Source organism: Adiantum capillus-veneris, chromosome 27, assembly GCF_014529385.1.
Source record: "Adiantum capillus-veneris isolate H3 chromosome 27, ASM1452938v2, whole genome shotgun sequence".
Classification (NCBI taxonomy): Eukaryota; Viridiplantae; Streptophyta; class Polypodiopsida; order Polypodiales; family Pteridaceae; genus Adiantum; species Adiantum capillus-veneris.
The window spans coordinates 92,827,409-92,849,416 of NC_140957.1; the positions used below are offsets into that span (position 1 = coordinate 92,827,409).

At 44.0% G+C, this 22,008-nt stretch overlaps 1 protein-coding gene across 1 annotated transcript in view; it reads right to left on the reverse strand.

The window, feature by feature from the left end:
- Positions 1-19,620, reverse strand: part of LOC147422407 (uncharacterized) — a 37,027-nt gene extending 17,407 nt beyond the window's left edge. The window contains exons 1-3 of the mRNA XM_086503270.1: positions 19,276-19,620; positions 19,056-19,188; positions 18,773-18,876 (exon numbers count right to left, since the gene is read on the reverse strand). Coding sequence (XP_086359396.1) covers positions 18,773-18,876; positions 19,056-19,188; positions 19,276-19,334 — 296 coding nt within the window. The 5' untranslated portion in view covers positions 19,335-19,620. The remainder of the gene's footprint in view (positions 1-18,772; positions 18,877-19,055; positions 19,189-19,275) is intronic.
- Positions 19,621-22,008: the final 2,388 nt, after the last annotated feature.

A 22,008-nucleotide genomic window follows, 5' to 3' on the forward strand; every position in this document is an offset into this window, starting at 1 on the left:
TGTATGAGACTGAGAGATAGAGAGAGAAGAGAATACGACACCAAAGATGTTGTCAAACCCTCCTCCGAAGGCCCCACTCTCTATGGCGAGAGCGGTCTACTTATGATTGCAGAAATCTCTACAATGCTTGGACTTGCCGACAATGTCGATGACGATGAGGACGACGACGAGAGGGGCTGAAATCTGTAAATGCTAATGGCTGAAATCTGCAAATCTTTATCTGCTCAATTTTGACGGTGACGACGGCGATGACGACGGCGATGACGACGACGCGCTGAAAACGCAGATGCTGAAATCCGCGTTTTTCCGGGCTGAAACTGTAAACCTTGCGGAAACTGACCGTGCGGCAAGGCACTGTTGCGGGAAGGTAAGATCTGCGAGGTTCGGGACTTCTTCTACAATGTCTGAAGGCTGAAAACTGAAAACACTGATGCTTCTTGGTGTTCCGTCGAGGTGAATCTGCAAAACGCTTGGGCTGATCTGCAAATCAAAAACGCCAGGGCTGAAAATGGTAATGTTGTCGCCGGTTGTTCTACAAATGCAAAACGCTAGGCTGATCTGCTGTGTCTTGACGACGCCGGGGCTGATCTGTTGTGCACAAATCGCCAAGGCTGATTTGATGCAAAAACGCTAGGTCTTCTGTGGAGAAAACGCCAGAGTAGTCGCAGGGGGTTGGTCTTGCTGAGAAGTTGCCTGTTGAGCAAGGTGCTCCTGCTGCCTCTTCTGCCAGAAAGTGCTAGCTCTAATTTGCTTATATACAAACTTGACAAAATTGCCCTACCTACTTTCCAACAAAAGTCACTTAAATTAATAAGTGAAAAATGTCAAAAATAGGGAAAATAGGTTAAATGCACTTGAAAATTCCCCTGAAAGATTCTGATGGATTCTGATGGGAATGCTTATGATCATGCTATGTGCAACCAGAGGATATGCATCTACACTAAGTGCCTGGGCATGCACAGTCTGCGAACAGACTCACAAAAGTGCCAGAACACTTCTAAATCTAGACTGACTGGACTGACTGAACCCTTGTCGTGCTGTAGCTTGTCCACGGACACATAGGGTTGGATGTGTCACGTGACAATCTAGCAGTTCAGAGGAGGGGAGCTCATCCTCTGCTGACAGAGAGAACAAGAACAAGAAGACCAAGGAGTTCAAAGATGGGGTCACACGGTCAGGTTTGACAAACTACCAGGACAACCATCAAGCCCTTTGGGAGTTCATACATCAGATTGACATCGCCTTCTCGAGAGGTCACTTCTTGGAACGCTCCAAGGTAAGGGCGGTATTTACTTGAGAGGAGATGCACAGACATGATCGTCTTGTTACGTAGAGAAGCGCCTAAGAAGTGGGTAAAATCCTCTTCAATTTTACCCACTTCTGCTTGGATAACGAAAGAATATGAAGATGTCATCATGGCTTGGCATCATCAGAGAATGACTAAGAAAGATACGTTGGATGACTACTGCCAGAGATTTTGGGATACCTATTTGCCAATGTCCTCATTTCGATGGGTCACTTTGAGGGACCAGATTGAGCGGTTTTGTTGTGGTTTGCCAAAAGAGATTCAACGATATTGTTTGCTACAGAAGTCTGACTCCATTCACAGACTTATGGGAGGTTTTGGTATGGATGCCAGCTCATTGACTTATCCTACGGACAAAGCCGGTGTCCACCTCAACAAGGTAAGAACCTTCCAGTGAAGAGAAAGAATCAAGGTAACCGGATAAAAGTTCATCAGACGATTTCGAGAAGTAAGGGACTCAGATGATAGTGCATCCGAGGGTTCTAACAAACCAAGGGAACCGGATGAAAGTTCATCAAAGGATTGCAGAGAAGTAAGGGAATCAAATGATACTGCATCCGAAGGATCCGACGAAGCAAGGAAATCAACTAATGGAGCCAAAAGTTATTGATCACCAAGTTGAATCTCATGCGGTGCGGACTGCACAAGAGGAAGCAACTCCACTCCTTTGTCACAGATTGCCTCACTAATTTCCCTTTGAGGTTTTGGGGATACTAACAGGCTAACAGTATTTTGTGGAATGGCTTTATAAGCATATATGCACTGAATTGGAAATTCCTTGATTGAGCTGAAGACGTGCTCTTTCATGTGTGTGTTGCTAGAGACATGTTGAGAAAGATGAAATGTCTACAGCATTTTCTCTAATGAATGATTTGAACTTAGTGCATCTAGACATTGTTAGAGATTGACGAGATCTGGATGTGATGGCTAAGTGAATGTCAACTGAATGAGATTCTAGTGCATCAAGATGTCTAGCTGGACTCGATATTGTTGTGAGTGCATCAAGAGTTCCGGAAGGATGAGATGGTTGCACAGTAATCTAGGTGCATCAAGATTCAAGAGTTCTGGACAGAATGAGATGGCTAGATTGAATGATTGAAACACAAGTTTTCAGTGCGAACTAAGTGTGTGATTTGTGAATTGCATGCTATGTGGATGTATTGTCATGTGGGGATGGTCATGGGCATGGTTTTCTTGATTGAAATGTGAAAAGAAAGGATATGACTCTTATAGTAGCAAGATTTAGTAGATCAAGACATCCATGAAAAGATCAGTGCGGTCTGGATGTGATTGCTAAATGGTTACAATGATCATGATTTGTATCTGAGACCCTTGACAAAAGTGAGATTGATCAATGATTGATGTCTTTGTAGAGTGTTTGATTGGTGGATCTGGTGCATGGGTACATAGAGTCCGTATCTACTGAAGAAAGTTTTTGTCCTTTGGCTCTTTTGCACGCGTAATCGAGGGTGATTACAATTCTTTCAAGAGGGGGGAATGTCACAAAGTGATGACGTGGTGTGCCCAATTAGAGGAGAAATGGCCGAGTCGACAAGAGCAAGTAAAACCTAAAGAACTAACCCAAAAAGTGTGGCTGAGGGGCCTAAACAAAAAAGGCTAGGGTTCTTGAAAACCTAACCCTACCCAACTTATGGAGCACCGACCGAGAGGCCTAAAACCCTAAAAACATCATAAGCTTGACCTCTGCTGATTTCCGTAAACTACGCTGACAATGATGACGAGGCAGATGTACGGATTTCTGCGTTTTGTGTTGGCTGCAATTTCCTCAATTTTCGCATGCTTTTGGTGGTATATGCTTTTGGGTGCTTGTACATTTGGATCATAAGCTTTTGGAGCTCTTCTTTTGGGCATCGCTTGTAAGTTTAAAAGAGCTTAAAGAGCCACTCTTCCGTAGAGCATCTAGACATAGAGTCTCGAAGAGATTTGGACCCTCGGCAGTTGTACTTTGTGAAGAGCAATATTAAAGAAATACCGGAAGGGGCACCAGTCTTTGGAGCGAGTGCATCTTGGCTCGAAACTCCACCATGTCGTGTCGTGTCGACTCTCTCTCTCTCTCTCTCTCTCTCTCTCTCTCTCTCTCTCTCTCTCTCTCTCTCTCTCTCTCTCTCTCTTTTTTTTTTTTTTTTTGGAAAAAGTCGGGGCAGTATATTACTGAGTACAAAATAATCCCAGCAGATGCCAAAATAGCCTATCACGTGGGGTGTACAAGCTGAATGAAAGGAGGAGAGCCACTATAGTGACTACTCGACTAGAACAATCTCATGGTGGTCAGTGTGAGGAGTGGAGGAGAAACCACTGAGGAGGGGCATAATGCCAAGTAATCTAACCACCTGTCAGTGTGAAGAAGAGTGGGGATCGTGCCCAACGCCGAAGGAAGGCAAATCGACGAGCCTCGGCTGCTCTAGATGTACCGGAGGAGGAATCCCACTGCCAAATCAAGGTGTGAATGGTGTCTAGCCAAATGGCAGTGAGGATATCCTGAAGCAGTTGTGGAGCCGCACTGAGAATGTGAAGGCAACGAGCTCTCCAAATATTCCATAGTGTAATACTAGTGATGACTAAAAAAACTGCATCACGTGTCTGCGTATCTCCCTGCCAAGCAATCTGTGGTAGCATAGCCAAAATCCCTCGTCGATAACCAGTGGAAGTAAGCTTACCCCTCTCTCTCTCTCTCTCTCTCTCTCTCTCTCTCTCTCTCTCTCTCTCTCTCTCTCTCTCTCTCTCTCTCTCTCTCTCTCTCTCTCTCTCTCTTTAAGTTCAGTGATTTTACAGTTATGTTTGTGTGCTGCTATTGATTTCTCGCTTGGAGTATCCAAGCCTATAACACTCACGGTTGCTTTTAGCCGAGTTATTGAAACCGTTGACCTTCAAGAACCCTATAGCTCTTGGGCGTCAACTTTTCTTACCAATTTCTTTTGGGCATGCGTGCCTTTATAAGGAAGCCTAAGGAGACTTCTCATAGATCAGCACAAGGTTGTGAGATTGCAATGTGCCTCCCCGACAGTTCTATCTATGATCATCTATAAAGAAAGAATTACCATGAAGAACGTTTGGATTAGGGGAGAACTACACTCTATTGTATCTCATCTTCAAAACTCTTTTGAATTCAAGAGTTTGCCATCTTCAATTTAGCCATGTGTTTGTTGTAGATGCACCGCTTTGCCGACGGCTTGCAAGTTGCACAAGATCACTTCTATACCAATTTGATCCAAGAAAATTATACGAGGTTTCTTGAAAGATTTTCCGACTTGAAAAAAATAATCTAATTGCTTTTGGCACTCTCTCACCCATGCCCCCTGTTACAAGGGCTTATCGAACGATTAAAAAAAAGCCATGTCAAGATAATTTTTAAGGCATTCTCTTTTCAAAAAAAACTGTTGGAACCCCTAAAGCAGATCCTAACAATAACAGCCCAACAAACTTGGGCATTCTCATCATTCAATGGGCTCGACATTGGGATCTTTGGACATTACTTCTCTTTGGGATTTTTGGTCATCACAAGGTGCCGTGCAATGGGAATTAATTAAGGCTTAAGGCTTTGGGCTTTAGGCCACAAAATGGCTGCCCATGAGGTAAACTTAAACATAAGCAATGTGAACTTGGGGTATTTTTTTTAAAAAGACAACCAGCGAGGGGCAAGGACGAAGGAGGTTGCGCCAGAGCTTTTGAGCTCGTGCCTACTTATACAAAGCCCAGATGGCGGAGAGCAAGAAACAAAAGTTAATCAAGATCCTATGGCGAATCTTTTTTACTTGGTGAGCCAAACGTCCTTTTTCGACTCTTTGTGTAAGGTGCAGCGGAAGTGAATGTTGAACTTTGCTCAAGATGAGTGCTCCGAACTATGCTCAAGGGTTCCTTTTACTTACGGAAGGGAGAGCCTTCCATTCCTTTAGTGAGAGAGTGCAATGGACACAAACAAAGTGATGAACACTGTGAATGAAGGTGTATGAGACTGAGAGATAAGAGAGAGAAGAATACGACACCAGAATGTTGTCAAAAACCCTTCTCCAAAGGCCCCACTCTCTATGGTGAGAGCAGTCTACTATTGATTGCACAAATCTCTACAATGCTTTGGACTTGCCGACGATGTCGACGACGATGAGGACGACGACGACACGGGCTGAAATCTGAAAATGCTAAGGGCTGAAATCTGCAAATCTTTATCTGCTGAATTCTGACTCTATGTTGGTGACAATGTTGATGGTGACGATGCGACGACAACGCGCTGAAAACGCAGATGCTGAAATCTGCGTTTTCCGGGCTGAAACTGCAAACTTCGGTGGATCTGACCGTGCGGAGAGGATCTGCTGCGGGAAGGTGAGATCTGTGAGGTTTGAGACTTCTCCTACGGTGTCTAGCTGCTGAAAACTGAAAACGCCGATGCTAACTGAGGTTCTGTCGCGGAGAATCTGCAAAACGCTGGATGGTTATGCTGATGCAAAAACGCTAGGCTGAATGTTGTCTTGCTGTGGAAATCTGTTAACGCTAGGGCTGATCTGCTGTTCTACTACTGCCGGGGCTGATCTACTATGCAAAACGCTAGGGCTGGTCTGTCATGCAAAAACACTAGGCCTTGCTTGTTGCAAAACGCTAGGGTTTGCTAGAGGGATCTTGCTGAGCAGGTGCTTGTTGAACGCTCTGTTCTTGCTGCCTCTTTTGCCAGAAAGTGTTAGCGCTAGGTTTCTTTATATACATGCTTGACTAATTTGCCCTATCCAATTCCCAACAAAAGTCACTTAAAAATAATAAGTGAAAAATGTCAAAAATAGGGAAAATAGGTCTATGCACTGTAAAAAATGCTCCTGATGGATTCTGATGGAAATCTGATGATCATGTTATGTGCAACCAGAGGATATGCATCTAATTTAAGTGTATTCATGCACGGTCTTGAGCAGACTCACAAAAGTGTCAGATCACTTCCTAAGCTAGGCTAACTGAACTGAAGTGAACCCATGTCATGAAGTAGCTTGTCCACGTATACATAGGGTTAGATGTGCACGTGACATCCCCTCCTTTTCAAAGTGAGGTACTCGTACCGAACTGTATGGCGTCGAGAAAGATCACCAACAGCGTCTGGAATCCTGGGAAAGACTCTTCGCCGTCCCACTTTGAAGCGTGGGTCATGCAATACTTGAACTTCATAAAGGTCTGCAACGCTTGCTTCTTTGGGCCACGCCGAAAACGAAAGTCATCTGTGGCTCCTTCAATGCTTCAACTTCGTCTATAGTCATGCATCTACCTTCTTCAAGAATCTCCGAGGATGAAAAATCCTGAAACCACTTCCAACACAAAAACATGAACATACCCATTCCATGTAAAGTGACTGGGAAAATACTATTCCTTCGAAAAAACTGTGCATGCAATGCAGATGAACAAAGTGACGGAGTGCCAAACCGTTCATCAAACGCACGCACACAATGGGGTCGAATCTTGACTTTCAATATATAACTGTGGCAAAACATAATGGAAATGCCAATGCTTGACGCTAAAACCTTCTTGTGCTCTTTCAGATACTGTGTCATGCCAAGGAAGAGACATGGAATGTGAATTCCTTGAATGCAAACATTCATGAGTAATCCGCATACATCCGTACTCATTCATGAGTGAATCATGTTCATCGTACAATATGTCATGCCTCTAAAAAGGGATCACATAAGGACAGCGACTAAAATACAGGAAAGCGTCACAAATGAAACACTCGAACAATGCGTGCTGACTAATCATTTGAACACATAATACTTCATGTGGGGGTTCTTTGGACCTCGACTCGATAGCCAAGATCGGTTCTTCGTGATTGATTGAATCTGCAATGAGGTGAGCTTCACTAGACAAAGTATCAACTAAACCATCATCCTTGTAAACAATCACATCTTTGTCATGCAAATCATCCTACTTGTGAGTAATCACATCTTGATCATGCAAATCATCATGCTTATCATTATATATATATACCTAGATGAATCCAGGATAAGCCCAAATTCACCCTTGAAGGAAAGTGCAAGGTATAGACCCATGGTAGTCACCCACAAGACGATATAACCATTAGCTCCATCATGCATAGTAGTGACTAAATACCACAACATCCCCACTAACGTCGTCAGTGCCCAATAGTGGGTGTAGAACTAGGTACTAACATATGCTCCCCAACACAACACACACCACACGCACACATACATGAGCATACATCAACCCAAAATTCAGCGTACTGAGTTTCTGTCATGACTCCGGAGATCAAGGGCACACTCAGCCATAATGAAGCCTAGCACTAAAAGAAGCATGAAATCGAAAAAATTAGCACAAATGAGGTAGTTGATAGGGCATACGCACCACAAAAGATAGAAAGAATTAGCACAATATCAATTGGTCGTAACTCGGACGAAAACTTCACAATGTGAAGTCTGCATGTCCGCTATACGACTAAAAAATATACCTAGATGAATCCAGGATAAACCCAGATTCACCCTTGAAGGAAAGTGCAAGGTATAGACCCATGGTAGTCACCCACAAGACGATATAACCATCAGCTCCATCATGCATAGTATTGACTAAATACCACGACATCCCCACTAACGTCGTCAGTGCCCAATAGTGGGTGTAGAACTAGGTACTAACATATGCTCCTCAACACAACACACACCACACGCACACACACATGAGCATACATCAACACAAAATTCAGCGTACAAATCATGTGTCATGCTTTGGAAAAGAAGAGACTAAGAGAGTCTCCGTTTTCGGATTCTTTGCCATCTTCGCCTGCACATTAGAAATGAGAGATGAAGAATGAACAGCTTGCTCTCCAGGGTAGAATCCGTACGTACGTACGGTACCATTCCGTACGGTACGGTACAGTACGGCATAAAAAAAAATTTGGGCGTTTTCAGCTCGGACAAATTCCGCTAGGGAGCGCTTTCAGATGGGCTTATTAGTGTGAAGGGGGGGAAGCCTTAGGCTTTTTTAATCGACCACTGTAGCAAAAGAGTCTCTGTTCTATTACAAAGAAGTCTGCAGAGCAGTGCACAGAGTCATGCAAAGCCGAGCTACGCGCGTGAAAAGGTACTGCTTCTACCACCATGCACTCCGTACTCTTCTCGCACTCCGTACTCCTCATGTGTGTGCACTCTTTTGCATTTGCAATGTGCAGGATTCATTGGATCTTGATTCAGTTTGTATGGTATATGCCTACTTCTGGCTGATGCCATGGACATGATGTTTGTAGTTGTTGTTTGGTTTTATGATTTATGGTCATTGGTTTTCTCATTGAGTATTGAGTCTTGAGTCATTAAGTTTTATGATCAATATGTTCATTTTAAGCATTGCATTGTTAATGAGGCTAAATTTTGAAAGGTCTGTGAACTTAAATTTAGTGTAATTGTCTCTTTTTACAAATGGTACGTACCTATCACGTACCTAAAGGTTGGTTCAGTACGGAAGTACGTTCTGTACGTACCTAAACCGTACTGTACACTACGTACCTTTCCACCTTGTTGCTCTCCACGAATGACAAGAGGAGAGTCACTTTTGGCATTGAAAATAAACGTATTTTCCGCCCAATCAATGAGAGGGTTATGCTCACGAAACCATCGAATGCCCAAAAGCATATCACATCCTGAAAGAGGAGAGACTACAAATTTTCTGTGGAAGGACACTCGTTGAACAGTGAACAAAACATCAAGGCACTCTTGCGTGATAAGAGAGTCCATACCGGGAGAGAAGCTTAACACCTCGAAAAAAGATGTCTTGCTAACCTCCAAGCAGACTCTTTCGACAAGAGAGTCGCTAAGTAAATCATTATCATACAAATCATGTGTGTCATGCTTTGGAAAAGAAGAGACTGAGAGAGTCTCCGTTTTCGGATTCTTTGTCATCTTCGCCTGCACATTAGAAATGAGAGATGAAGAATGAACAGCTTGCTCTCCACGAATGACAAGAAGAGAGTCACTTTTGGCATTGAAAATGAATGTATTTTCCGCCCAATCAATGAGAGGGTTATGCTCACGAAACCATCGAATGCCCAAAAGCATATCACATCCTGAAAGAGGAGAGACTACAAATTTTCTGCGGAAGGACACTCGTTGAACAATGAACAAAACATCAAGGCACTCTTGCGTGATAAGAGAGTCCATACCGGGAGAGAAGCTTAACACCTCGAAAAAAGATGTCTTGTTAACCTCCAAGCAGACTCTTTCGACAAGATAGTCACTAAGTAAATCATGCCTACTGCCTGGGTCAAACAATATGACAAAACGCTGACCCTTAACATGACCATAACACTTAATAAGAGACTCATCAATGGAAGGATCATGAAAAACTTGGATCACACTCGTGTTCTCATTTATGAGAGAGAAAGTGGGTTCTGTGGGTTCTTTAGTTTCATTAGATTCAAGCTTAGGACATGTTCTTTTTATGTGACCCTTGATGTGACAATGAAAACAACGACCTTCCTTAGAATAAATGCTTTGTTCTTCCAACGTGATGTATCCTCCTAAAATGCCTTGTTCTGCCTTTTCATCTAGAGTGAGCTTAGGTTTAGCAATTGTGTAGCTAACATCCTTAGGTTCATTTGGAGAGTTCTTTTATAAAAGACTATTGGAAGATTGGTTGGAAGAGTTACCGTTCTTACCATTCTTACCGTTCTGAGAGTTCTGAGGAGTCTGAGAGGTACTTGTGGAAGTCCATTTTTCCTTGGGCTTTCCCTTGTTGTGCTTCATCTCTTGTGCTAGAGTGTCACAAAACGGGAACGTACACGGGCACTTAGAAAATCTGAAAATTATAATTCTTTGAAAACATGAGAGAAGGGAGAAGATCGACACAGTATTGGGGACCAGAAGATGGGTTGGTCCCCCCCCCCCCGTTAAGAGTATTCTTTTATTCAGGGAGAATTCTTATACAAGCACGAGAACCCGAGGAAACCCCTCCGTTCTATAGTCTTAGACCCGAAGGTCCTGCTTTCCCGTAAAGGGCTTGGGCACAAGGCCGTTCCTTCCCGTGAGGGACTTAGGCGCGAAGCCGTACTTTCCCGTAAGGGACTTACGCGTGAAGCCGTACTTCTCGTGAAGGGCCTTCCCGTGAGACAGGAGATTCCTACAAAACAAACCAGGAAGACCCTAGGCATATGATCTGCTTTGATCGTTTTCTTGATTGGTATAAAGTGTGCTTGCTTGCTAAACCTGTCCACAATGGTCCAGATCGCGTTATTTCCAGTCTGAGTTCTAGGGAGGTCCATGATGAAGTCCATGGCAATACTTTCCCAAGGTTCATTAGGCGCAGGCAAAGGTTGTAGCAACCCAGGCGTCTTATGCCGATCATACTTCACTTTTTGGCAAACCAAACATTCCCTGACATACTTATCAATGTCTGCTTTAAGGCTAGGCCAAAAGAAATATCTTTCCATTGCTAAGGTCGTAGGGAGAATACCCCGATGACCCGCATAAGGCGAAGCGTGTGCTTCATCCATGATCTTCTTTCTTAATGGTTCCGCCACACATATAGCCTGATGGTGGTAGAGATAACCGTCCCGAATGGAATAGGGAAACTCATTCTCTCCACGATGTAGCTTTCCCCAAATGGTGGAGAAGTCTAGATCATTCGGATACAAATCCGGTAGTGCTTCTAATTCTTGGTGATACACCGAAGTGATAGCGTTCACCCTTGGCCGCCTAGACAATGCGTCTGCAACCACATTCTTACTCCCAGCCGTGTGAAGGATCTGGAAGTGAAACATAGACAAAAAGTTTGCCCATCTCATCTGCTTCTCAGATAGTTTCCTTTGCGTAAGAAAATACCGCAAACTCTGGTGATCAGTCTTGATCACAAAATCCGCTCCTAGAAGATAGTGCTTCCAATTGGATAAGGCGTGAATCACAGCCGTGAGTTCCTTTTCGTAGATTGATGCATGCAACTCTGCATCCTGAAGCCGTCTGCTTTCATAAGCCACTGCATGGCCTTCTTGGTTTAACACTGCTCCGATGCAATCACCTGAAGCATCGTAGTGAACCTCAAATGGTTTCCTTAAGTCAGGCACTATCAAAATAGGTCCATGGCTTAGCAAGTACTTGAGCCGATCAAAAGCTCCTTGTTGTCTCGATCCCCATCTGAAAGGAATCTTCTTCTTTGTCAAATCATGAAGTGGTCCTGCTACATGAGCAAATCCTCGGACAAACCTTCGATAATATGAACATAATCCCAGAAAGCTACGTACATCATGTACCGTAGTGGGAATAGGCCAATCTTCTACCACTCGGATCTTGGCAGGATCCATACTCACTTTATTGTGGGAGACTATATGGCCGAGATAGTGTATCTCAGAGAGAAAGAACTCGCTCTTCTTTGCATTCACATGCAACTCATGCTTTCGCAATTCTTGAAACACTAAGTCCAAGTGCTTCCGATGTTCCTCTTCTGACTTAGAGAAGATGAGTATGTCGTCAAAGAATACTCCCGTAAAAGCTCAATACGGGCTGAAAATGCGGTCGATCATGCGATTGAACGTCGCAGGAGCATTGGTCAAGCCGAAAGGCATTACCAAGAATTCATATAGTCCAAAGGTTGTGCGGAAAGCAATCTTATGGACATCCTCAGGGGCGATCCGTATCTGATGATACCCACTCTTTAAGTCTATGCGACTAAAGACACTTGCACCCTGCAACTTATCAAGTATATCATCAATCCGAGGGATCGGAAAGCGATTCTTGATTGTGATCTTGTTTAAAGACCTATAGTCTATGCACATTCGAAACGTGCCATCTTTCTTCTGCACCAGTAGAACTGGAGAGCAGTAGGGTGAAGCACTTGGCCGTACAAACCCTTTCTCTAGAAGCTCGTTGACTTGCTTCAAAATTTCCTCTTGCTGAGCAAGACTTACCCGATAAGGGGGTTGATTGGGAGGCGAGCTACCTGGTATGAGATCTATGCGGTGATCTTCCGGGCGTACCGGAGGGAGTTCATCAGGAAGTGTTTCCGTGAAACAATCCTTGTACTTTTCAATAAATTGAAGACGCTTAATTTCCAGACTAGAGAGAGAGTCCCTACTAGTTTTATCCTTTGCAAAAATCAAGTAAGCAAAAACACACTTCTTCATTTCTTTCTTAATGGAGATATGGCTTACAATTGGGAACTGCCAATCTCCTGCATCAGCTTGAATCTTTATTTTCTTACCCCCATGATCAAAAGTGAGGGTCTTTTCCACATAATCGGGAATAGGTGTCATGTGAAAGTGCCATGGCATACCCAAGATGATATCACATCCCTCGATGGGTGCCATCAAAAATGATTCGCGGTCCTTGTACTCGCCAATCCGAAGATTGAGCTGTCCTTGCACGGGAGTTGCATTGGTTGTCAACCCCTCGAATGCCGATCCGGATGTAACCGGTGTGCCAAGCTGAGCCGGTGTAAGGCACAAACGTTCTGCAGTATCCAGGGAGATGAAGTTATCCATGGATCTTGGATCATAAAGAATCAGTACTCGCTGGTTGTTCAAAGACCCCCAGCCCTTCAGAAGTTGACGCTTCCCTTTCTCTGTTTCTGTGTTTCCTTGAACATTTGGGATTGAGTTCGAGCTTGGTGGTGCGGGTTCCTTCCTTGCTTTCTCTTGCCTCGTAGAGGCTTGTTCTTGCCGTTGCTGCTTTAGCGGGCAATCCGGTTTCATATGTCCTTTCTCGCCACAGTAGAAGCATCTTCCTTCCTCTCTGAAAGTTTGAAGTTGAGTAGGAGAAAGATACTTAGTTCGCTTGCCAGTGCCCTCTGGCTTCTTAGAATGATCATCGTCCCTCGATGGAGGACGTTTTCTTCCTTGGCCCCCTTGGTCATCGTAGACCCCTCTTTGTCTTGCACGGTAAGTGCTATGCTCCATCTTTCTGGGCGTCCAGTTGAGTGCAAATCCTCAGCAATGATTGCTGACTCCATCATCCTCTGAAGAGTATCATGCGGATACACCTTCATACTCTTTCGAAGCTGCGGTTGGAGACCCGCTTCGAACTTTCTTTTCTTTTCCTCGTCGGCAATCTTCATGAAGGGAGTGACCTTCAGAAGAACCGACCAATACTTGTCCACATAAGTCGTAACTCTTTCATGTTCCTTCTGGGCAAGCCAGTCCCATTCCTTCCGTATGTCCTGCTCGAAGTCAGGCGGAAGAAATTGTTCATAAAATTCAGAATTGAAGCTCTCCCAAGTTCTGGCCTGAGAACCTTCCAGAATCTTGGCTAACCACCAATTACTTGCCGTTTCCTTGAGGTGCATCCCCACATGGCGTAATTTGGATTTTTCTGTGAAGTGCCCATTGGTAAAGGCGACTTCAAACTGTCTGATGAAGGACAGTGCTTTGGAGATGTCTCTCCGTCCGTTGTAGGTTTCGAACTCGATGTCCTTGTCGCCTAATTTGAAGACTCTCATGCGATGTTGAGACTTGCGACCTTGCTTCTTGAATCGAGGCTTATCTTTAGGTTGATGTATGGTAGTGGCGGTAGTAGCTGCTTCCTTCTTCTGACGAGATGATCGAGAAGTAGTATAATCAGGAGAGTAAGATGGAGATGAGATAGAGATGTCCTTGCTCTCGTCTAGCAGAGAGAGCGCTTTTTCCTGGCCTTTCCTTGAAGTAGGCCGTTCATTCCGATCCGAAGATCCTTTGTGCACCTCGGCACGTGCTTCTTCTCTTGCCTCCTGTGGTCTCACGCCAATAGTGTTGTCTGAATGCTTGGCTGCATCACTTCCATTCGTTTTCTTCATTCCGCCCAAAAGCTTTTGGACGTCCGGCAACAGTAAAATTTGTTGCAACTCCGCAAGCTGAGCTTGCACTTGTTGAAGTTCCTCTTCAACGCTTCTCCCTTGGCTCGACATGGTTCTTCCCGTTCTTCCCAGAAGCGTCCTTCTTTGCAGAGAAAGAGAGGAGTCCAAGCTCTGATACCACTGTCACAAAACGGGAGCGTACACGGGCACTTAGAAAATCTGAAAATTATAATTCTTTGAAAACATGAGAGAAGGGAGAAGATCGACACAGTATTGGGGACCAGAAGATGGGCTGGTCCCCCCCCCCCCCCCGTTAAGAGTATTCTTTTATTCAGGGAGAATTCTTATACAAGCACGAGAACCCGAGGAAACCCCTCCGTTTTGTAGTCTTAGACCCGAAGGTCGTGCTTTCCCGTAAAGGGCTTGGGCACAAGGCCGTTCCTTCCCGTGAGGGACTTAGGCGCGAAGCCGTACTTTCTCGTAAGGGACTTACGCGTGAAGCCGTACTTCCCGTGAAGGGCCTTCCCGTGAGACAGGAGGTTCTTGCAAAACAAACCACACAAAGCAGCAATTCTCAATGCGTATCAACACCTTATACCTGTCGCTCCTTGCTCGGAGAATCAACTTCCGTACTCAGTCGTCACGCGAGCACTTGCAAATTCCGTCGCCAGTCTCTGCTCCAGAATCCCAGCGCTTGCACTTCCTGCTGCTTCCGGTTCCTCCAAACTGAAACGCTGGCTACCCTTTTATAGGGTCTGACACCCGGCAGAAATAGGGGTCCCAAAGCAGAGCTTGGCGCTCCTAGAGAGAGGAGAGAGAAAATCGCGTTTTCTAGAGAGAGGAGAGAGAGAGAGAGATCGCAATTCAGCCCACCCTGCGTTGGTTTTAGCGCTGGCTTTTTCTATAAGAACCTTGCCTGCTTTATTTTATTAATAAAGGGGCCGGTCACTTAAAAGTGACCGGTCACTTTATAAAATAAAGTGTGAACCTGTTCAAACTTTAAAAACTCACTCCGTTAGTGAAAACAATGCTACACGGACACATTCCAAGCGTCCCCGGGTGCAGGACACGACACAGATGCAATGCAAACACAGACTCCTCGCGGGAAAACATCTGTCCTCCCACGACTATTCCTGCTTTTCGTAAAAAGCTTCATTGAACCCATCTTTATTCTTGTGCTTGCGTTCTTAAGCGTATTTTCTTACTCAGTTCGGATTTCCTCCTTAGCCTACGGGATGCCCCCTTACTGATGCACCCGTCACCCATCATGTGACGCATCAGAGGCACTTGTAACCCGGCCCTTTCCACCGAACTTACGGAAACTCCTTCGCGATGTTTACCGTCACCCATCAAATGACACATCAGAGTTGTCCGTTCCGGATGGCAGTTCCTGTAGCTACAATCTTTTTAACAGTTCTTAGTGCACATAATAAAATATCCTAAAAAAGAAGATTAATCATTTAAAATTAAGAAAATAGTCCAATTAGCAACACAGAGCAATAACTACCGGCTGGTTGACATCGACTGGGTCGAGGACTTCGACATCAAACCTGATATAGTCGTCCAACCCGAAAATGAAAGCCTCCTTGCGCTCATCATCCGATTTGCGTAATTGGGTGCCGAGCTGGAAAACACGATTAGAGAAAAACATAACTAGCATACCATTTTGCTTGAGAATGCGCCAATTGTCCTTCAACCGTGCTAGGTACTGTGGGGGCATAAACCGCGCCTTGAGCTTGTCTTGGAAGTCGGCCCAATTGAAGGAAAAGGGTGTGCCTTCGTTAGCTTCCTCTAGGTGCGCGGCCAACTGTGCCTCTTGCCATGCGTGGTACCAATTAATGGCATCACCGGCAAGGTACATGGCTGCCGTCAAAACCTTCCTATTGCCTGTTATCTTAGTTGTCGCAAAATAAGCATTAAATTGATGCAACCAAGAATGAATAATAGTAGCATCCATCTTACCATCATACTTACTGAAAGTCAACTTCTCGGTGACTGGGTTGTTGGAATCCGAATCTCGGCTTGCGCCACTTGATGAACTACCAACATCTTTGGCTGGCTCGGACTTCGAGGTGAGAACCTGTCGGATCAACTCTTGCATGCGTAGTTCTCTCTGTGCCTCACGCTCTGCCTGTCTTTCTTCGGCCGCCAAGCTTGCTCACGCTCCATGGCTTCCTGTCATGCTGCTTTTCTTTCTTTTCGTTCCTCGGCCGCCAAGCGCGCTTCGCGATCCAAGGTTTCGTGTCTGTTTTGGCGTTCACGCTCCTCGGCTTTTTGTCGATCTGCTTTTCTTTCTTTTCGTTCCTCGGCCGCCAAGCGCGCTTCGCGCTCCACAGCAACGCGATTCGCTTCCTGTTGTTGTGCCATCATGTCCATCATTGACTTGACCAAAACCTCCATAGGATTTGATGCAATCCATGGCGTAGATGGGAAAGGGGGAGGGTCAGAAAAACCTCCTGGTGGGGAAAATTCTTCTTCGCCACTGCCATGCTCATCACCTCCATGCGAAGTATCCATTCCGCTTCGGGTAATGACCATACACTGAAGTTTTGGGTTCGTAAGTTCACGAGGAACTTGGGTTCTTGTGGGTCTTGGGTTCTTGGGTTCTCGAGGTTCTTGAGTTCTTGAGGTTCTTGAGGTCCACCATACATTTGTATGACACTTCTACATGATGTGCACTATATATTTAACATTTTCATTTTGCACCTAACCGCAAGACGAAATGTTTAACTATTCACATTGCTTTTATGTAGCTTGATTCAAACATTGTCCTCCGGCTTGCACAATTGGATGACACCCATACGGCGTACACGATTACCAGGTCGGTAGTGCAATTCAATTTTTAGTTTGTTGATGCTTTCTATATTTTTTGAGTTTGTCAATGCTTTCTTAAGTTTAGTTTAGCCACATGTTTTCCTCACTAGTGCATGCTCAATCTCGATCATTGAATCTATATATCAATAGACACACTCTTCTTTTCTCACAATTCAGCAATTCAACTTATGTATTGCAATCTCAATGCACTCTGTACATTAAGTCTATATATCAAATAGACACGCACCTTTTCTCACAGTTCGGCAATTCAACTTATGTATTGCCCAGTACTTAATGCTCTCTGTACATGTTTACTTTATTCCTAAGTCATTGATGTGAATCTACGTATGTCCTTTTGCAATGCATCTTATATATTGCAGTTCAACGTTCTCCTCTACATAACGATCTGTCGCACGAGGACAACCCTTTATCCAAGCGTTTTCCTCCTCAAATATGTTTTGCACTAGGTTTTGTGATCGACAACCGAGACTCCTTGCTCCCTCCAATTGTGACAACACGTAGACTCTCTCTCTCTCTCTCTCATGTTCTATGAGAAATAAGAGAAAATTGACTAGGCTTTATTTAGAGTAATAAATACACATGCAATTCTTTTTTAAAGTCCGTCAATGCCGTGAAATTGGACCATTTTACAGACAGCTATAGAGGTAATCAATCATCATATACGCAATTCTTTTTTAAAAATTCGTCAATGCGCTTTGTACTTTGTTTACTTCAGTGCTAGATGCTTGATGATGTCATCCTGCATATGTCCTTTTAGGTTCTATAGCAAGGCCCACCATGCAAGACTAGTTATGCCATAAGCAACAGATTTTGCACATACTCAAAGTCAACTTGCCACGTCATCGGCTGGAGTTTCCACGAAGATTGGTAAAAAATAGTTTTAACGTCGCTATGGAAAGCAAGGCTAAGGAGCTATAAAAGGAGAGGGGAGCCATGCTAAGGGGGACTCACAAGGGAGAAAAAGGAGAGTTCTTAACAAGGGCATTCACCAAGGAGAATCCAAGGTTAAAGCAGTTGGTAGAGGCACTCAACAAAGGGAGAAAGAGAGCAAGGGCTAGTTCAAGGGCGAGACGAACAAGTCTGAGGGAGCGAGAGGTGATTACCAGGGTTTGAGAAGCGAGCACCAAGCTTTGACTGCCGTGTATCAAGTGTATCATTCAATGTGTATTTAGTGTATCAAGCATCATCAAGTATTAAGCATTCAAGAAAGCGTCTTTCAAGCCAAGTGGAGGGCCTCCAGCAAAAAGAAGGGATTTCAAGGGCTTCAAGACTTATTGTGGACACTCGCAGGGGAGAAGAGAACGAGGACAAGGATACTCAAACAAGGTAAGACATCGGATTCATAAAGCATCCAGAAGAGACATTCTTCAGAGCATTGAGAAGAGAAGCAACAACAAGAACACAAAGCCGGGAAAAGAGAATCGAAGGAGGGAAAAACTCAAAGGTAATTCAATGCTCGGGGAAAAAAGCCAAAGGAGAGGGAAAAGGAAATACCCGAGCAAGCCAGAAATAATATAACAGTGTTAAAAAAGGGAACAGTGTTGTATTAGATTTTTTATTTCATAAAAGCACGGTCTTTTTAGGGTTCAAAAGTGCAGATCTCCTTATCAAAGCACGAATTGTGGTCAATTTCTCTACCTCTAGGGTAGCCAAAGGCCCGGCACCCGGCTCAAGTAACACATCCTTCTCGAGTAAGATTCATCTCTACCCCACACCGTGAACTAAGGGACACAAAATGAAGAAATACATAAAGCCCTAGTTCCCATTGAGCCACTTAGGATGACAAAAGAGCTTACAAAATGGAGAGATCCAAGAAACTTAAAATCACCATACTCCTTCACCAAAACTTCATTATATCTAATCATAAGGACAGGACATATTAGCTACCTTTGTATTTCTACAATTGGCATTCGCACTATTAAAAGCTCGCAAAAATGTTCTAGGATTTCATAAGCATCCATGATATTTTGCTCCCTTATAATATGCTCCACCTGCACAAGTTTAACAAGCACTAGATTGATTACAAAAACATCTCAAAGTTCATGTTCAATTAATGCTACCATTGACCTCGTGCAGGCATGACACACAATACAACAAACACACCCCGATATCACAGACAAGAAAATTCTGATACATCAACTTCTTCCATCATATCATGCTAACGCCATACCCGAATGCAGGCTGTTGACTCCTGTCCATTTTCAAGAAGATGTGCAAGCTCCTTCCGTAACTGTTTCAGCTGGATTCCCCTCTTGTTCTTCAACAATTTTATGCGCGAGGAAGCCAGCTTAAGCAGAGTTTTGCTAAATCAAAATAACAAGTTGTGGTGGGCGATTGTGAACTTGCAGAGAACCTCAATGAGACTGAGCTTTGCATACATAAACACTTACCATTTAAAACCTTTGAACCTGTTGAACCAGCCATCCCACATCTGGTTGATCTGCAACATTTGCAATTCTGCCACGGAACTGTGTGTGTGTGTGTGTGTGTGTGTGTGTGTGTGTGTGTGTGGGGGAGAGAGAGAGAGAGAGAGAGAGAGAGAGAGAGAGAGATCCTAACACCGACACCAGCACCTGTCGCGAGGATGGTATATGTCACGGTGGTTTATTTTTGTGTCTGGCACTGTATCGTGATCGACCCCTATTTCCAGCTCCCATCACAGAGAAGGTAAAGCCCTCAATCTAAGTAAGATGTAGGAGAGGACGATCGTAAATCCAAAGTATGGCAATGAAAAACTAATATTGCTGTGTAGAAAAATCATTGTTGTGACTTTGGTAAAATAATATTGTTGTGTGCACGGGATTAGGCCCAAATTGAGTGTGTCCTGCCCAAGAGCAAGCACCTCATGATATAATCACCCAAACTCAACTAGTCCTCCCACACTAGGTGATCGGACACTCCCTTCACGATTACACACACACGTCCCTCCTTCGGAAGAAAAAATCTTTTTTTAATTGACTTTTTGGATTGTCACTTCCGACGCCTCATATGGGGGGAAGGACTTACAACAACTTGGACTCGAGATTGGGACTGAATTGGAGGGCTAGACTCGACATCATGCCGAACATCATCAAGGCATAGAACTTATACATCTCGCTTATGCAAACATTAGGTCGCTTGTGAAACACTATGAGGGTTCACAAACCTCGCAATGAAACCCGAAGCCATCTCAGAGTCTATTGCTTCTTCTTCCAACATCTTAATAGAACAGACAGTAAGATTGGTGGCTTTTATGCTATTATAACAGCTTGGAAGGATCGGTTGCAAAACAAGCAGGGGAAGCTGAGCATCATGCAAAGAACATGGATGCGTAACGTCTATGTGGAAAAACCAAGAAAACTTCCTAACTGCCCAGGGCATGCCCGTCAACTCCACCAATGTGGTGTGCATGGATTAGGCCCAAACTGAGTGTGGCATGCCCAAGAGCAAGCACCTCATTATATAATCATGGAAGGGGTTACATGCCAAGATGATCTACACCAAGAACTCGACTAGTTGTCAGAGAATTGGGACTAAGGTGCAGCGGAAATTATACATTAACTAGAGTAATCAATTAATTGTGTAACATTGAGCATAATTGAGCATGACAATTGCAGAGCATGCATTAACTTTGATTCAATCACGCATCACACACATGTACTAAAATTGTAAAAAAGAGAGAGAGAGAAGAATTCGACACCAATTGAGGGCCGAACTTTTTGGAGCCGACCCCCCCCTCAGAAAGGACTTTGTATTACTAAATTCTTCTTCTTCAAAAGAGCTTCTTATCAATACAACTAACTAATCGCACTTTTGTCTGCAAAAATTGATGAGATGAAAGCTCTAAAATTTGGTAGAGTCTGCGATTACAATTTTTACCTAAAACACCTCGTTGAACTCAATCCCAAGGCCCTAAACACCTCGGGTGATAGGATCTCCGAGGATTAAGCAAGAATCAGGTTGGAAAGAAGATATGTAAGCATTAAGAAGTAATAACCTACATAGTTAAATAGTATAAACTTAAGTAGCCATAGCTATACAGACTTGTGTGTGTGTGTATGTGGGGGGGGGGGGGGGGAGAGAGAGAGAGAGAGAGAGAGAGAGAGAGAGAGAGAGAGAGAGAGAAGATGATGAGCCTTGAGGAGAGCATGGAGAGCTTCTTTTGGCTAAGGATTGCACGGAGCTTCATGAGAAAGAAAGACAAAAAGTTTCCCTGCTCTCTCCAGCACAGCCTTGCAGAAAAACGTAGGAAACTCCCTCTTGCGGTCCTCGAAAGAAAAAACTGAACTACAAAGTTGTTCATCTCGGTGTTTCGGATAGGCTGGTATGGCCTTCTAACAAAAACACTTTATTTTTTGAGTTATTCCAAAAATACATACTCACCCTATGTTCTAAAAAAGAAATTTTCTATTTTTAAGAGCCACTCCTCTCACCTTATCTTTTGCATGGGAGGCTTGTGGACCGCATCCCTTATCTCCACATAGCTTTAAATTGACAAATGTGGATAATACCACCTTGGCTCTCATTCCCACCTTTTGGTTATCCTTTTTACTTTCGGAGGCTTTTGGGATCCGTTTTGGACTCTTTTGGACTTGTTAATATCCCGTCTTTGCCCCATAAGATCCCGATTGAATCCTTATCGAATTCCGTTGGCACTTGTGAAGAATGCATTCAAATTTTGAAACTCTCTAGTTCACAAACTTATTCCTTTGAGCATTGTACATAATTGACCCTTCTACTATATTTTTATTTTCTCTCACTAGAATGGCCAATTCTAGCAAGAGAAAATTCATTTTAAGTAGACCAAAAATGAAATTTGGTGACACTAGTCCTCCCATATTAGGTGGTCGGATGCTCCCTTCATGACTACACACCACAATACTTAAAAAATGAGAAAACGAAGAGGATCCTAGATAGACTCTCTCTCTCTCTCTCTCTCTCTCTCTCTCTCTCTCTCTCTCTCTCTCTCTCTCTCATGCTCGGGCTCCTATCGTGAGGATGTGTCATGCCTAGGGTAATAGTGGCCAGGCTAAGGGCCAAGACACATATGCAATATAGGGGGCCTATATTTAGCAAGCCAAGGGCCTATATTAGGCACGTTTGGGTGGAGATGTGTAGGTGCTAGTCCCCGATCTCTCATATTG